Source organism: Microtus ochrogaster, chromosome 5 (assembly GCF_000317375.1).
Source record: "Microtus ochrogaster isolate Prairie Vole_2 chromosome 5, MicOch1.0, whole genome shotgun sequence".
NCBI classification, from domain to species: Eukaryota; Metazoa; Chordata; class Mammalia; order Rodentia; family Cricetidae; genus Microtus; species Microtus ochrogaster.
The window spans coordinates 92,155,636-92,173,126 of record NC_022012.1 but is presented as its reverse complement, the minus strand read 5'-3'; the positions used below and the strand labels follow the sequence as shown (position 1 = coordinate 92,173,126).

Below are 17,491 nucleotides of genomic sequence, written 5' to 3'. Positions count from 1 at the left end.
CACACACACACACACACACACACACACACACACACACACGCACTCACAAATGCACAGACGCAGCACTTACCCCCTGCCTGGCTCTGTGATGTCCTACCTGTGATTTAACTACAGGGTTGAGCCCTCTTTCTGTCCCCGTTTCGACAGAAGGGGACGCTGAGCATGGAGGAGTGAAGTAGGTTTTCAAAGGTTGCATGGCTACTGAGCGATACCAGGCTTCACACCCAGGCAGCCTGACTGGGAGACTCTGCTGCTAAGCACAACTGCTTGGGCCTCTGGCTTGGGTTTCAGGTTTGACCCTTGAAGCTGCTGTTTCATTCAGTAGCAACTAGGGGTGTGGCTAACCAACCTAGAGAGAATGCCTACCGGCTTCCAGGTGGGTGTGGCCATAGAGGGGACTGTGTTGAGCCCCAGTAGTTGCGATATAGGGACAGACAGGCTGTCCTGGTTCCAGTGCCAAGCGCCTGGGTCCAGGAACTGGCCCCCTTGGACTCAGGAAGGGCTGCCACGTTCTGGGTCTTTATCAGTTTCCTGCTTCTCTGGGAACAATTGGGAAGGAAGGGGCTTCCTCTGCCCAGCCAGGAAGGAGGGGAGAAGGCCCACCCTTCTCTGGGATAGCCATCCTGGCTGGGTGGGGAGGTGGTCTTCTGGCCCCAGGTACCTGGAGCTTTCTCCAGCACTTGGCGGTAGAGACTGATGGCCTCTTCGTAGTTTTGTTTTCTGAACATCAGGTCAGCCAGCATCTATTAGAAGACACACAAGGGCGGCTTCGTGGGGGCTGGCAGGGAAGGAAAGTAGAAGACTCCCCAGGTAGCCTCCCTGGTCCAGAGAGCCTGTGAACCCCCGGAGGACTGCAGGTGTCTTTCTACCCTGCAAGGCGGTGAAGGCAGACCAGGGAGGGTGATTTCACAGTCACCCGACCTTCACCTTCACCTAACAGGGGGTGTGGTTTCCCCTTAAGTTGGTCCAATCGTGCCCCGCCCCCAGCCTAGCCTCGAGGACGCTGCTGCCCCCTGCTGGCCTTCCCATGCCTCTCCCCGCGCCCCCCCTCCCCCGCCCGCCCCAAAAGAAGGACAGAGCAGGAGGCTGGGACAGGGCCCCAAAGCTCTTAGGGTAGGACGGTGAATTGTCTGAGGTTAAATAATTAGGAATCTGTCACGGGGCCCCTCGGGGCGGTGCGCAGCATGACAGGCAGCTCCTACCACCGCAGCTCTCTCCTGCGTCTGCTCCATCTGTAAGAGGGGGCCACAGCGCTGTTCACACAAGTCCAGCTGCCCCTGAAGCAGGTAGAGTTGCGCCAGCTCCAGCGCCACCTGTGCGGAGACAGACAGGAAAACAAGCCAGCTCCGCGTTCGCTGCAGTCACCTTTGGCTCCCTCCGGGCCTCCTCGTCTATTGGCTTTGAAAGCAGGCCTCCCTCTCACCCAGTTCCCCTGCCGTTCTGTTGGTTTTACCAACGGAATGAGCTGGGGCCTGGCTAAGCCACTAATCTCATCCTTTGGCCTCTGCTGCTTCCTCTGGGGACTCCTCTGTGTCCTGGATTCCTGGACAGATGACAACGTGCTAGAATCTCCTTCTTGCTACTCTTTTCCTCTTGCCTGAGGCCAATCTCAGGCAAGGGTCATGCCCGCCCTACCCCAAAGTCACCAAGGCCTGTCAAAGGGTGAACAGTTACCAAGCTAATTTTTATTATTATTATTATTTTTTCATACAATATGTTTAACTATGTTCTTGAGACATGTCTTTCATGGGTCACGTATCCTAGGCTAGCCTCCATCTCATTTGTACTTGAGGGTGACCTCCTGCCTCCTGCCAGGTGCTGAGATGACAAGTTTTATGTAGTACGGGAGGAGGGGGCACAGGCGGGGGACACCAAACCAAGATCACTCTTCCAATGTCCAGGCTCTTTAGAAGAGTGTGAACTTAGTGTGAACTGCTTCCTCATCTGGCACCACACCTCTGCCACGACTCTCAGCTGGCTTGGAAACTCAACCTGGGCTGGATTCCCACGCAGCCTGGCAACCACGAGTCACCCCGCACCCACACCAGTGGCACCCCCACCAGGGGGAACTGACAAAGGCCAGGCCGACGAGACATCCAGGGCTGTCTTTCCCTATTCTAGCCTTCATAAATGGCCCAAAGCTGGCCTTCCTAGCCTTGCTTAAAGAATGGTAGCAGGTGAGGGTCTGGGGTCAGCCAGAGCCGCTTCTTGCCCCAGAGGCTCCAGTGGGCTGGCCTTCCTGCCTCCCCTCTGGCTTTATACCTGCAGCAGCTCGGAGAAGGCCTCTCTCGGCAAGGACACCCACCCCAAACTCCTGGTCCTGCCTCCACCTTCCAAGGGCTGAGGTTACAGTTGGGTACAACCCTACTTGGTTTGTAGTGAATGGTGACTGAAGCCAGGGCTTTGTGGGCGCTAGGCAAGTGCTGTGCCACCCGGCCACCTCCCCGGCCCCCACGGTGTTATTTCGAGGGCCATGCACCTTGTTGTCCGTTGGCGAGTAGGAGAGGGCATCCTTGTAGGATTTCACGGCATTGTCATAGTCTTTCTCTGTCACGTAATGCTCCCCGGTCTGGATGCAGATGGAGGCTGCCAGCTGCTTCTGGAAGGGGAGCATTTCGGGTTGCTCCAGGGGAACCCTCTTCAGTATCCGGGACTGGAGGTCCAAGGCCTGGGGGAACCAGTGAGGCTAGGATCAGAGACCCCCAGCTCAGGTGCCAGGCCACAGGACTTCCCAGTGTGTTCTATAGCTGGCAATGTCAGAAAGAGCACCTTGAGGAAATCTGGGCCACTCCCTCAGCACGCGGGAGGGAGGCCTGCACTGCCCCCCAACCCGCCTGCCCCTGTCTGCCCCCCCCACCCTCCGCCCAGGAGGAGCAGAAGTGGAGGGCAAACTTGTCTTCACTTGCCTGCCCTGCCTCCACCATACCTTGGGGCTGTGTGTCGATTTGCTTTGGGCTGTCTTGCGGGCTAGAGCAACCTACAGTAGGTGCCCAGAGCAGGCTGGGCATTTGTTACTAGTGGTGGTTATTGCTTTGTTTTTGAGATGAGGTCTCACTATGTAGCCCTAGCTCATATGGAACTTGTTAAGTAGATCAGGCTGGCCTCAAATTCAGAGACCGTCCTGTTTCTGCCTTACAGAGCTGGGATTAAAGGCATGTGCCAACCAAGCTCAGGCTGGCTTTTTGTTGTTTGAGACGGGGTTTCATTATGTAGTCCTGGCTGATATGGAACTTGTTATGTAGATGGGGCTGGCCTGAAACTTACAGAGATTGTCTTCTGCCTCCGGAGAGCCCCGGGCTGGGTTTTCATTGTTGTTTGAGACAGGGTCTTCCGTACTCATGCTGGCCTGGAACTCATTATATAATCAAAGATCCTGTGCTACCATGCGTGGTTTGTGTAGTACTGAAGGGAGAACCAAGGCATTTGTGCCTGCTACCAACTCAACTGTGTCCCGGGGCTGTGCTTTGGCGGACACATTTGCTCTGCGTTTGTCTCCCTTCTGGAAAACGAGGCAGTTCTCTCGCATCCAAGAAGTGAATGGAGGAGGTGAGGAACAGGAAAGATAGCCAAGTTGCAAGAAGTGCGTGGGAACTAGCGCTGGCCCCTTAAGGACAAAGAGATAAGTGGATTGGTGGATTGGGTGGTAGACAAGATAAGGCACCTCATCAGGGCTTGACTAAAGGCGCGTCTTTAATCCCAGCACTTGGGAGGCAGAGGACAACCGGGACTGTCACACAGAGAAACCCTGTACCTCAAGCGGTCAGAGGCGGGGGGAGCTCTGTCCTGGGAACAAGTGGGAACCTTTTCTTGCAGGTGGAAAGTGAGGAAGGCCCGACAGGAATGGCCAAGGGCATGTGGATCAGGGCAGCCCCGTATGGGAAGAAGATGTGTTGGTACAGGCCAGACTTCAATCTCAGTTCCATCTCCTTGACTTATGATAAACCCATTATAAGGTGAATACATGCAAGTAAAAGATGCATTGGTCCAGGTGTGATATCTCTGTACTTGGGAAGCAGAGATGGATCTTTGAGTTCAAGGCCAGCTTAGTCTATCCCTTTAATAAAATTCCTTGTGTTGTGGTGACCTCCAACCATAAAGTTATTTTTGTTGCTACTTCATAACTGTAATTTTGCTACTGTTATGAATTGTGATGTAAATATCTGTGCTTTCTGATAGGTGACCCCTGTGAAAGTCATTTGACCCCCATAGGGGTCATGACTCACAATGATCTACACAGTAAGTACTAGGCCAGCCAGGGCTATAGAGTGAGATGCTGTTTCAAAAATAAAATTCAAAATTCTTGGGCTGGAGAGATGGCTCAGCACTGAAGAGAACACACTGCTCTTGTAGAGGACCCGTGTTTTGTTCCCAGCACCCAAATCGGGCAGCTCACAACCACCTTATAACTCCAGTGCCAAGGGATCTACTGCCCTGTTCTGCTCTCCACAGGCACAAGGCATGCATGCAGTGCACATACATATGTGTAGGTAAACAATTATATTGATAAAATTAAATCTTACGAAACAGCATTGACTAGAGCTGGGCAGTGGTGACACAAGTCTTTAATCCTAGCACTTGGGAGGCAGGTGGATCTCTGAGTTTGAGGCCAGCCTGGTCTACAAAGTGAGTTTCAGGGCAACCAGGACTACACAGACAAACCCTGTCTTGGGAGAAAACAGCATTGACTGTACCGAACGCCTTGAGCACCAAAGCTTAGCAAGAAGAACACTGTAGAGCACTGGGCAGGCCTGGCAGCGAGTGGCCCCTCGGAAGCTGTTGCTCGCTGCCACTGCTAGCATCTGCCAGGCAGTAGAGTGTCATCTATCTCTAGCCCAGGAAAAGTAAAAATTCAGAACTCGACCTACAGTTCTGAAAAGTTCTAGAACTCTCAGCCAAATCACCTCAAGTCATAAACATCTGTACTTAGCTCTGGGTTTTAGTCTTCATGCCTTGAAAGGTTTTCTCAGTCAGATGGGAATGTCATAGTGTTTAGCCCAAAGCACCACTGTGAAAACTTAAAAAAGAGCAGAGAAGCCGGACATAGCGATGCTTCCCTGGATACCAGCACTCAGCCCACTGAGGAAGGAGGACTACGGTAAGACCGGCCTGGGCTACATAGTGAGAGCTCTAGGCTAGCTGGGTAAACTTTTAGCCTTTTTAGAGACCCTGTCTCCAAAAGAAGGAAGGTAGGTACTGAGCTAGGGAGGGCAGGAGGAAGGAACAGAGGGAGGGGAGGAGAGAGGGGGACAAACATAGCTTCACAGAGCTTTCAATGCATGGACTTGCTGCCACTCTCACGCCGACGGTCACCTCACTCTTCCTAAGGACAAAGTCACTATCTCCTGGCCCTTCTCAGCCCAGCGCAGCCCAGGGTTCTCAGATGTGAGTAGAGGGTGATGGGCCTCTCTTGAGGAAGGTCTGCACCCTGACAGGCCCATGGGCTGAGCCTCCTTCCTCCCCACATCAGGAGCTACAAAGACCTTGGGTCAGTTACCTGGTTCAGTGTTCCAACCACATCCTCTTTTTTATGGTTCTTGTAAACCTTTGCCAGCAAAAGCAAGCACTTGACCTCATTCATCAGGGATGGAATATCCTTGACCCCTAGAGAGAGACACACACACAGTCAGCTAGTCTGGCCCCTGGGTTGGTGGGAAGGGCTGGGTTCAAATCCCTAGCTAATGTAGAAGGGGTCGGAGCGAGTTCGAACGCCGCCTCACCAGAGTCTCGTTCCAAGGCCTGCTTCAGCACCTTCTCTGCCTTGTGATATTTCTTCAGCTTCAGCAGCAGCTCGGCCAGTTCGCAGCACAGGAAGTCCTGCCCACTGATCTTCTGGGCGGCCTCATAATAATTAATGGCCTTTGTGCACACGGGAAATACTGGCCTCAGCTTGGCTCTGCATGGGGGTTGCTGACACCATGTCCCTCCAGCAGCCACCACATCAGATCGGCCCATTCCCGCCTCCCAGCGGGGCTCAGGCCTCAGGTGAAGCAGGGAGGGCAGACAGTGCAGACTGGCACGCTCACCCCCCCTCCCCGTCACAAGTCACGCTCTCAGCAGGAAGCTGGAGCGAAATGCTGTCCCTTCCCATCTAGACCTCCAACTCGTGGGCTTTCTAAGCTCTTTCCCTGCATGGCTGGCCCTCCCTAGGGGAGCCTCACCTTGGCGTACTGGTGGGTCTTCATGTAGGCTTGTCCGATCCTGCTGACTAAGGAGGCATCGTGAGGGTTCTTTCTATAGGCCTCATCGTACACCTCCAGGGCCTTCTCAGGCTGGTGGGGAAAGTATGGAAGGGGTGTCTTTTTCTCCTCTCACCAGAGAAGTGATCCTGGGAGCCAGTTAGCAAGGCCCAGAGAGTCTCTCTCCTTACCTCCTGAATGTTCATGAAAGCGTCGCCCAGTAGCAGGCTGCTGTGGGGGCCGGGCAGGTGTTCACAGAGCTCCCTACAGGAGAAACCAACTTCCTCTCTCAGGCCTGGGCCTGGCGAGTGTCCATCCGTTCATCATCTTGAGTCCCAGAGATCCTGGAGAGCACTAACAGCCAGGCTCACACCTGCTGTCTGTCTGGGTCATGGCCGAGGGCCACCCCAGCCCTCTGGTCTTCTCCATGAACAGCCATACTGTTTTGCATGTTTGGACTTGGTTGTTTTTGAGCCAGGGTCCATGTGTCAGGCTGATTATGAACTTCTGGTTCTCTAGTTTCTACCTCCCAAGTACTGGGGTTACAGCGGCGGGTCTCCCCACCCGATCTTATGTCACACTGAAGACTGAACATGGAGTTAACGGGATGCTAAGCAAAGCACCCCGTAACTGGGCTACACCCCCAGTTATACTTCCTTTTCCTGAGACGCTGGGTTGGAACCCAGGACATGTCTGGCAAGCACACAGCCACTGAGCCCCACCCCAGCCCCACACTGCTTCCCTGAAAGTCTAATCCCTGTTGGTCAGTTCCTACCCTCCCAGCTCCTAGAGCCCCAGACTGCCTAGTTTTTCCCAGAGAAAGGGGCTGGAAAGGACCTCTTGAGGTTCCAATACCAAATTCTAGGAGTCAGGGTCGGTGCTTCCGACTTCCACGCTTTCCTCGCCCACCCCACACTGATCACCCTTGAGGCCCTGCACCAAGGAAAGGCAGAGAGCAGGGCCAGGGTGTGAGTTGTTCTTACGGTTCCGTTGGCACCAGTGCTGGGATCCGGACCTATATGCTCCCACCATAATGTAAAACACACAGCGCGGGGGAAGGGCCGAGGTCCTTGGAACTCACCCTCGGCCAGGGAGACCTACGAGGTCTAATGTGGTCTAATACACTCTGGGGATACACTTTGGAGACCAAGTTAAAGGCATATAACAGGAGGGAACCCTCCCCAGCCTCCAGGGGAAAGTGTGCCAGCCGCCTGCCGCGTGGGTGGAGCTTACATGTAGCAGCCTATGTAGAGGCGCATGTCCTTGCGTGTGTGCAGGTAGATGCTGGCCATCTTCTCCTTGGCTTCCGTGTAGCAGGGCTGCTTGGGCGTGATGCCTCTCAGCATGCTCAGGGCCAAGTCCACGTTGCCTTTGCTCAGCGCCAGGTCCACGTTGGCGACTGTGATGCGCATCTCCTCGGGCGTGCCGCTGAACTCATTGATGGCATCCTGCATGATCTTGGTGGCCTCGTGCTACAAGGTGGAGGACCAAACAGACCCTCTCTTTGTTAAGATCTATTACAGGTGACCCAAGGACATTTATACCTCTGTTCCTGTCCCAGCCCAGGGGTGCACCTGTGCCAAGAAGATACTCGGCCACCTGCAGAGCAGCTGTGGAGGCAATGGCTGGTCATTAGAACACAGAGATGCTGCTGTCATGATTGTGCCTCCTCTAATGGGGACAGCTCATTTCGCTGGGAGGCCAGTCATGATGATCAACACCCACAATTCTAACACTTGAGAGGCTGAGGCAGGAGGATCATGAGTTTCATGCCAATCTGGACTACCCAGACAGTTTTAAAAAACTCTGGTGAAGGGGTGACAACGCGGCTCAGCAGGTAAAGGTGCTGGCTGCGCAGTTCAATCCCCAGGTGCATATGGTGGGAGGAGGGAGCCAACTCTCATAAATTTGTCCTCTGACTTCCACGCATGCATGCATGTATGCATACATGTTCATATATGCATATACATAAAAATAAATAAATGTAACTTTAAAAGTTAAAAAAGCAAAAGCAAAACTAAACAACCAACCAACCAAGCAACTAACCAACCAATCGACCAACAAAACAAAACAACCAACCAACCAAACAAGCAACAACAACAAAAAAAACCAAGTCAAACAACCCTAGATCCCCAAACCTCAAAGTGCTAGGCTGTAGTGAGAACACTCTTTGGCACTGTTGCCCCAGACTGCAGCCTCCTCTGGAGTGCCTTTTTTTAAAGGAAGTTGGGCAGAACCCTGGGCTCTCAGCTCATGGCCCCTATCTTTGTCTTACTGCAGAACTGACTTTCAGCTTATCCCCTGCTTGTTCTCCTGAGTCGACGATGGATGGAGGCAGAGGGTGCTGCATTTGAGACCTCTATCAGCCTGGATTGGAGCTGGCCACCCGAGGGGTGCCCCGTGCTCCTGGGCGCAGGGGGAGCTGTCTCACTCTATCCCGGGCCCCACTCCGTCCCCAACCCCACTCCCCTACTCTCTGTCTCCAGCGGGAACATCTGAGTTTGTTTTCCTTCACCCAGTTCCCTTCCTGATGCCTGACAGACCAACCCTTAGCTTTAGGAACAGCTGAGCTGTCAGCTGATGTTGGACAGGCAGTTCCTGGTTCTGCATAGGTAGAGCATCTGTCTCTACCTGTCTTGTGTTCCTTTGGGTAGTTTTGCTTTCATGTTCACACATTTACCCAGAGAGTCATGTGTGTGTGTGTGTGTGTGTGTGTGTGTGTGTGTATGAGTTACAGCTGCATGCTCAAGCATGAACAGGCATACCAGCACATGTGACCACACGCCAGGGATCAATCTCAGGTGTCATCCCTAGGAGCCACCCTTTTGATTTTCTGAGAGTCTCTCATGGCCCTGAAGCTTGCTCATTGGAGTGGGTGACTGGCTAGTGAGCCCCAGAGATCCTTCTAGCTCCACTTCCCCTGAACTGGAATTATAGTCATGTACCCCCAAGCACGACTTTTTGAACAGAGGGTTTCTCTGTGTAACAGCTCTGGCTGTCCTGGAACCTGCTTTGTTTATAGGCTTGCCTTGAACTCACAGAGATCTGCCTGCCTTTGCCTCTCCAGTACTGGTGTCTTAGGGTTTCTTTTTTTAGATTTATTTATTTAATATGTACTCAGTGTTCTGCCTGCATGTATCCCTGAAGGCCAGAAGAGGGCACCAAATCTCATTACAGATGGTTGTGAGCACATGTGGTTGCTGGGAATTGAACTCAGAACCTTTGGAAGAGCAGGCAAAGTTCTTAACCACTGAGCCATCTCTCCAGATTTTAGTTAGGGTTTCTATTGCTGTTAAGAGACACTATGACCACAGCAACTCTTATAAAGGGAAACATTTAATTTTGGTGGCTCACATAGTTCAGAGGTCTAGTCCATTATCATCATGGCAAGAAGCAAGGCAGCATGCAGGCAGACATGGTGCTAGAGAGGCAACTGAGCATCCTTACATCTTGGTCCAAAGGCAATAGAAAGTGAACTGTCTCACTGGGTGTGACTTGAGCATATGTAAGTCCTTGAAGCCCTCCTCCACAGTGATGTACTCCCTTTAACAAGACCACACCTACTCCAACACCTCCCATTAGTGTCACTCCCTTTGGGGTCCATTTCCTTTCAAACCACCACAGCTGGGATTAAAGGCACAGGCCACCATGCTGCCTCCCTGCTGTGGGACAATGGTTTTACCCTGTAAAGACTTGTTTCTTTTACTTGTTTAATAAAATGCTGATTGGCCAGTAGCCAGGCACAGGCAGGAAGTAGAGGTGGGGCAATGAGAACAGAAGAATTCTGGGAAGAGGAAAGAGTCAGTCTGCAGTCATCACCCTGCCACAGAGGATGCAAGATGTGACTGCCTCACTGAGAAAGGTACAAAGCCATGTGGCTAACACAGACAAGAATAATGGATTAATGTAAGATGTAAGAATTAATTAATAGGGGCTGGAGAGATGGCTCAGTGGTTAAGAGCATTGCCTGCTCTTCCAAAGGTCCTGAGTTCAGTTCCCAGCAACCACATGGTGGCTCATAACCATCTGTAATGAGGTCTGGTGCCCTCTTCTGGCCTGCAGGCAGACATTGTATACATAATAAATAAATAAATATTTAAAAAAAAGAATTAATTAATAGGAAGCCTGAGCTACCAGGCCAACCAGTTTATGATTAATGTAGACTTCTATGTGCTTACTTGGGACTAAACGGCTGTGGGATTGGTGGGACAGAAACATTGGTCAGCACCTTCCCTTTCCTCCATGATCCAACTCAGGTCCTCACACTTCCATGGCAAACACTTTACCTACTGAGCCATCTTCACAGTCCTTTATTTTGAAAGGGGAAAAAACCCCTTTCAGGCTAGTTTTCCATCTCAGTCAGGTGCATCACAAGGGAAGGATATGGACCTTGGTCACAGAGATGGTCCAGGGCAGACCGCATCCTGTGAGCTGGCAAGGCTGCTGAGGCCAGGGTATCATACAGATTTCAGCTCCTCCAAGCCTTGCTCTTGCCTCTTGCGGAGGCAGGGGCATCTCTGCAGGTTTGAGGTCAGCCTGGTATATATAGTGAGTTCCAGGACAGCTGGAGCTACATTAGAGAACCCTGTCTCAACCAAACCAAATCAACAAACAAAAGGGCTCAGATCATAGCCCAAGTGAAGTGAACCTCAGACAAAATCAGAGATTGGCCCCAGGCTGGTCTCCTGGGGCCTCCAATGTGCCCTGGCCCAGGGAATGGGAGCAAAGCGTATTTTTCTTTGTTGTGTGTCTATGTGTTTGGTATGCACGCATGTGTGTATGCATGTTCGCATTGGGGGGTGGAGGCGTGATTGTGCAGGTGCACACTCGTATGTTTGCATGAGCAGGGAAGAAATTGACATCAGGTATCATCCTCTGTGATCATTTTATCATCAAGGTCAATCTCTCTCACTGAACCTAGAACCCTCAGATGCACTGGGGGTCCTGGCAATCTGGACTCTGGTTCAATGCTTTCATGGCCTAATCCCCAGCCCCATGCAAGGCATTTCTCACCAGCTCCCCATTCAGTCGGAGGGCCTCTACTAGCTCCAGCAGGATGGATGCCCGCTCACTGGGCCGTACGGAGGGGCCTCTGCTCTTCCTGCTCTCTTCCGCCTTTGTGGTGGGCAGTTTTACGATCATCTTCAAGGTCTTTATGGCCTCGGCATAGTCACCAGTCTTGTTGAGGGCCCTGGCTTTGATGAAGTGGTAGAGGGGGTAGTCTCGGACCTAGGAGAGGCAGAGCGGAACTGGGGCTAGCTTACCTCTGCTGCTCACACGGCAGCCTGGGGAGGTTCTCCGGGGGAACCAATGAGCCTGCCCAGCCTGTGGGCTAGCAGAGTTCCTACGCCTTTATATGCTCCCCCACCCCAGCAACGGTCCAGAAAGGGGTGTTCGATTGGCCACAGAGTGTAGAGAGCTCCCACCTGGAAGTTGTGGCTGACACCCAGCTCTAAACAGTGGGAACACATGGCAAAGTTGCCCTGAGCCAGGTAGATCTGGGACATGAGGAGGTGGGCATCCACAAAGGTGGGATCCAGCTCCAGGCAGCGCTGCAGGGTGCTCTGGGAGTTCTCCAGCTCTCCTAGGGACACAGAACCAAAGCCTGCATAAGAGCTTTAGGAGCCCCCGAGACCCAACAAGTAGAGGAAGAATGGGTTTCACGTATGTGGCCATTCGGAAATCTGGTATTTACAGAAATCTCTATCAAATGTTGGTATTTTACCCAGTTTGAGAGAGAGAGAGAGAGAGAGAGAGAGAGAGAGAGAGAGAGAGAGAGAGAATATGTGGTGTGTGTGTATTTGTCTGTGTCTGTGTGTGTGTCTGTGTGTGTGCGTGTGTGTTGCATGCCAGAAGCCAACTTCAGTACATTCCTCAGGAGCCATTAACCTTGTGTTGAGACAGGGTTGGTCTCTGGGCTGGAGCTCAGCATGCAGGCTAGGCTGGCCAGCCAGCCCACCCCGGACTTCCACCTGTCCCTGTCTGCCTCTCTGGCACTAGGATCACAAGCAGGGATCAAGCTCAGGCCATTGCAATCACAAGGAACATGCTTTAATGACTGAGTTCTTGCTCTGCCCTGCCAGGCCTGTTAAAGTCTGACTAGACTTAACATCTGCATGATCCTGTAAGTTTTGTTTCTGACCCTTGTATTTTATCTTTATTTTTTGTGGTTCTGGGAATCGAACCTAGGACCTCATGCATGTTAATGAGGCCCTATACCTGCTTGGGCCTTCACATACTGTCTTTTGGATATGGGATTCAGGATGTAGTCATGTAAGCCAAGGGTCAAAGTCTTCATTTAAACTCAAGCCCATGAAGGTCTGAACTCCTGACACTAGACTTAGGTGCCCCCTCTGAAGCCAGGCAGGCTGTCCTGGTTTGATACTGGCAGCTTAATGCCAGGGTGCAGAGGGCTAGGAGGGGCAGTTTCTCCTTCTGTAGCCAGGCCTCTCCATAGCTGCTGCCTGAAAGCCATCACCTGTAGGTTGGGATACACCTTTTTTGGGCCCCAAATTCCCTCATCTTTTCTTGTGTGCTGTGGAGAAGAAGAGTTCACTATGGCAACCTCACCTCTTAGAGACCTAGCGTTGGTCCCAAACCTGCTGGTAGCTGCCAGCACCTCTGGGACAGTTCTTCCCTGGCCTTGGACCCAGAAGACATTAAAACTATGAGTAAACCTGGCCCAGAGAGCCTAGAGGACGAAGTCTTAAGAGCCCTCAGGTGAGTGAAAGCCCTCAGTGTAGAGACAGCAGGAGACGTGGGAATAGTCAGTTCGCAGGCAGGGAGATGGTGCAGGCCCTAAGCAAAGTGCTTCAGGGGAGGGCTGTGTATCGCAGAGAACAACTGGCCGCCCACAGAATGTTCTTCCCTTTCCTCTCTCTGATGCCTAAACTGGGACACGGGAGAAGCTAGCAGACCTGACTGCAGACCTGACTGTGGCCTCAGTGAAAGCCTTGCCATCTGGGGCCTCATGGAAATACTCTTCCTATCCCACGTGGCCTTCCAGTTTCCTCACAGCGGTATTCTGTGTGCGTATGTTTGTACATATGCGTGTATGTATGTATGTATGTACATACGTGTGTATGTATGTATGTGCGTATGTATGTACGTATGTATGTATGTATGTATGTATGTATGCGGGTATGCGGGTATGCGTGTGTGTGTCACATACACAAACAGGAAAAGAATCCCAGGCAAGGAGCCTGTGGCTACAACCTAAGGCAGAAGCTCCACCAGGTGTCTGCTAGCGTTTGCTGCTCACCTGAGAGGAACTTGACCTGAGCCGTCACAAACAGTGGGTCCATCATGGCCGGGGCTACCTTCACCACAGGACTCAAGATCATAGCGACTTGTTTAAGAAGTGGAGACACGAGCTGGCCAGGTGACCGAGGCTGTGGGAAGATCAGAGGCTAAATGTGTGGCCGCCTTATTTCTTCTCCTACCTCCTCTTCTTCCTACCACCGTGCCCCCCCTCCCCGCCCTCCGCCCAGGGTCTCCTACCTCCTCTTCTTCCTACCACCGTGCCCCCCTCCCCGCCCTCCGCCCAGGGTCTCACGTAGCTCATGACAGCCTTGAACTCCCTGTACAGCCAAGGATGATCTTGAACTCCTAACCCTCCTTCCTCTGCCGCCTGAGAGCTGAGATTACAGCTCCTGTCAGGACAAGGACAAGTGCGTGGCCGGCCGGTGTGCTGCCCCACCCAAATACGGAGCCTGTGCCCCAGCTACAGACAGGCCTGGGAACTTGTGAGAGAGAGGACACTGCGCATCACCTGGGACATCCGGCTCTGCACCACAACAGCCTCTGAGGTGATCTGGCTTCAGCCTGTTCCTGTTTGAAAAGACCTGGCACAGGCTGGGGCTGCCACTCAGGGGACAGAGCACTTGCTTTGTGGAAGCCCTGAGTTCCATCCATGACACCCCATAAACTGGGTGTGGCGGTAGCTCTCAGGATGTGAAGGCAGGAGGATCAGGGGTTCAAAGGGCATCCCTGGCTACACAGCCAGTTAGAGACTAATCTGGGCTACAGGAGACCCTGTCTCAAAAATAAGACAACAAATAAACACCACAGAAACACTAGATTCCTGCCTGCTTCCTCACAGTTCAGCCGGGCTTGGTGGCTGGCCAGGTAAAGCCCTTGTCCAATCACCCCTGTACTTCAGGCCCCTGCCGAGAAGATGGGTCATCCCCCTAACCTGCTTGGGGCAGAAATGCAGATACTCCTTGGCAATGCAGACCAGAAAGAGGGGGTCCAGCTTTTCGAAGTACTCGGGGCTCAGGGCCAGGCCCTGCATGCTGGAGAAGTGCAGCTCCACTGCCTCCTTCAGGAGCGCGGTGGCCTCTTGCTCTGGCTTTTGCTTCTTAGATGCCACAAGGGCTTGCAGGAAGACCAGTACCTGTGGAAGAGAGGCTTGGGGCCTGGAGCCGAGGCTGGCCCGAGCAGTGCGGCCGGCCATTGGGATCGCCCTCTGCTGGAGACTCTACAGGGAAGCCATCCTTGCCTATTAGCTCTGACCTCAGACTTCCCGAGGGACTGCTGCACCTCCTTGAGGAACTCCAGCTGGTGCGCCGCCTCCTCCAGCTGGCCCTGCAAGATCTGGCACCAGATGCTCCCTGTAGATGGGACAAGAACGAAGCTGAGCAAGCAGTAGAACCAGCAGCTGGGCAGATTCAGGGGCAGACTGAGACGGGAAAGGAAGGGCCCAGGCAGGAGGTGGCCTCACATCTTCACAAACTGCAGGAGCGAGACAGGTGTGGGGCAGAGAACTGAAGCAGAAAGGCCGAGAGAGAATCATCCCCCATCCATGTGTTGGCTTAAAAATGGCTCCAGTTAGAAGCACCATTAACTATGTGTGGTTTAACCCTTCCCATGGTTTTCTAAGTATTTGTGACTAAAGTACACACACCAACACTCAACCCGAAGATTTACAGATTTAGGGGCTCAGAGCATAGCATGCATGGAGCCCTGGGTTCAGCTCCTAGCATGGACAAGACTGTGTATGTGCAAGCACATGCGTGAGTTCGTGTGCCATGCGGTGCATGTGGAGGTCAGAAGGCAACTGTGGGAGCTGGCTCTCTGCTATGGGGTCCAGGAGACGGAACTCGGGCTGTCGGGCTTGAAGGAGGCCACTTTACTACTCAGCCATCTTGCCGTCCCTGCTAAGAATTTAAACATGTTCCAGAGGACCCGAGTTAGGTTTCCAGCCCTCACAAAAGAGGGCTCACAACTGCCTGCAACTCCAGCTCTGGGGGATCCAACACCCTCTTCTGACCTCTGTGGGGGTGTGTGCGCATACACACACTCACACACACGTACACCCCTCTCAGGTATACACACAATGTCAAAGGACCAAAGGAATGGGTTCTAATATTCTCCTGATTATTAAATAAACATATTTTTATATCTTTACGTTGGTGATGTTTCAATCACATTGGATTTGCTATTTGTAGCCCCCCTTCTTTTCTTTTATGGTGACTGTTTCTATAGTGGTGGTGTAGTAGGGATTGGGGGGCTTACACCGGCCAGGCAAACACTTACCAAGCCATGTCTGCCTGTTATATAGACTAGGGTAATTAACTTGTTTTTAATCATTATTTTCGAGACAGGGTCTCATGTTGCCTGGGCTGGCCTCCAAAGCTCTACATAGCTGGGGATGACCTTGAACTCTTGATCCCTGGCTTTCACCTGCTGGGATGACAGGTGCACACCTACACACCCAGCTGATTGTGCCCTTTACTTAAGGGACAAAACAGAGTATTCCACAGGGGCTGGAGAGATGACTCAGGGTTAAGAGCACTGACTACTTTTCCAGAGGACCCAGATTCAATTCCCAGCACGAACATGGCAGCTCACAACTGTCTATAATTCCAGTTCCAGGAGTCCCAACACCCATGGAAAAACGCCAAACTTCCCATCTTTGCTGATGTAGGATGTGGGTGCTCCAGCCACAACATGGATAAGTCCTAGGCTTCCATCTAAATCGGTGGCTTCACTGGAAGATCCCCATAGGACGGTACGCCCTAAACTCACACACAGTCTGGAGAGCAGAACACCACCCTGCCCAGCCCGTGGAGACCTGCCAAGGCAGCCAGCCGGTTCTCCTCTAGCTTCATGGCCTCCTTGTACCACAAGCATGCTTCCTTCACTTGCTGCTGTAGGATGAAGAGATAGCCCAACTCTGTGGCCACAAGGGCACAGGTAGGTGTGCTCATGAAGATGCGCTCCAGGAAGCCGCTCACAAGTCGCTGGACCGCCTGGTGCCTCCCGCACTGCCAAGAGTGGACAGATGGGAACAGAGAGTCAGTCCAGCTGCCTGGGTGAAGATAACGCCAGAAGTGGGGGCATTACAGCAGAGCTGGGAAGGACTCAGAGAGTCCAAGAGGTCCCTGGGATCTGTGTGTAGCTAGCTATCCATCTCCTAGGAACCTGCCTCCAGTCATAGTGTCCTACAAACACATCTTGGCTGGCCACAGTACTGACTTTTTTTTTCTTTGAGAGAGGGTTTCTCTGTGTCCTGGCTATTCTGGAACTCTCTCTGTAGACAAGGCTGGCTTCGAACTCACAGAGACCCACCTGCCTCTGCTTCCCGAGTGCTGGGATTAAAGGTGTGTGCCACCACCACTTGGTAGTAACTGATCTTAGTAGTTACCAACAGGTTGCTTTGTGTTTGTGACAGGGTCTCATGTAGCCCAGGCTGGCCTTTAACTTGCTACGTAGCTGAGGCTGGCCTTGAACTCCTGATCCTCTGCCTCAAACTTTTGACTGCTGGAATCATAGGCATCACCACTCCCAACTTATTACCAGAAGGTGGGGTTTGGTTTTGTGGGTTTTATTGTACTGCATTGGTTTATATTATATTATATTTATTCATAAATAGATTATTTATTTACATTTTATATGGATTGGTGTTTTGTTTGCATGTATGTCTGTATGAGGGTGTCAGATGCCCAAGAACTGGAGTTGCAGACAGCTGTGAGCTGCCATGTGGGTGCTGGGAATTGAACCCGGGTCCTTTGGAAGAACAGCCAGTGCTCTTAACCACTGAGACATCTCTCCAGCCCCTGTTTTTATTTTTTACCTAAAGCTTATTGAAAAGCTATTTGAGTTTGGTGATGGGAAGTGGCTGTGATGAACCATGTCCCATGCCACATAGGGACACAGCTGAGAAACTTGGACACACACATGGAGGGGGACAGTCACCCAGCAGCGCCCAGGGTTGGCCTCATTCTTAGTTTTTCCTGTAAACTTTTTTTTTTTTTTTTTTTTTTTATTTTTTTTTAAAAGACAAGTTCTTTGGCAACTTTGTTTGGACCTTC

General features: G+C 52.2%; 1 protein-coding gene across 1 annotated transcript in view; it reads right to left on the bottom strand.

Moving 5' to 3' along the window:
• The window catches only part of Ttc21a (tetratricopeptide repeat domain 21A), a 33,940-nt gene that overhangs the window by 4,366 nt on the left and 12,083 nt on the right, over positions 1-17,491 (bottom strand). The window contains exons 9-22 of the mRNA XM_005348104.3: positions 16,252-16,444; positions 14,691-14,788; positions 14,371-14,571; positions 13,438-13,567; positions 11,603-11,760; positions 11,190-11,405; positions 7,410-7,648; positions 6,368-6,440; positions 6,159-6,269; positions 5,718-5,856; positions 5,495-5,601; positions 2,480-2,668; positions 1,203-1,313; positions 662-743 (exon numbers count right to left, since the gene is read on the bottom strand). Coding sequence (XP_005348161.1) covers positions 662-743; positions 1,203-1,313; positions 2,480-2,668; positions 5,495-5,601; positions 5,718-5,856; positions 6,159-6,269; positions 6,368-6,440; positions 7,410-7,648; positions 11,190-11,405; positions 11,603-11,760; positions 13,438-13,567; positions 14,371-14,571; positions 14,691-14,788; positions 16,252-16,444 — 2,047 coding nt within the window. The remainder of the gene's footprint in view (positions 1-661; positions 744-1,202; positions 1,314-2,479; positions 2,669-5,494; positions 5,602-5,717; positions 5,857-6,158; positions 6,270-6,367; positions 6,441-7,409; positions 7,649-11,189; positions 11,406-11,602; positions 11,761-13,437; positions 13,568-14,370; positions 14,572-14,690; positions 14,789-16,251; positions 16,445-17,491) is intronic.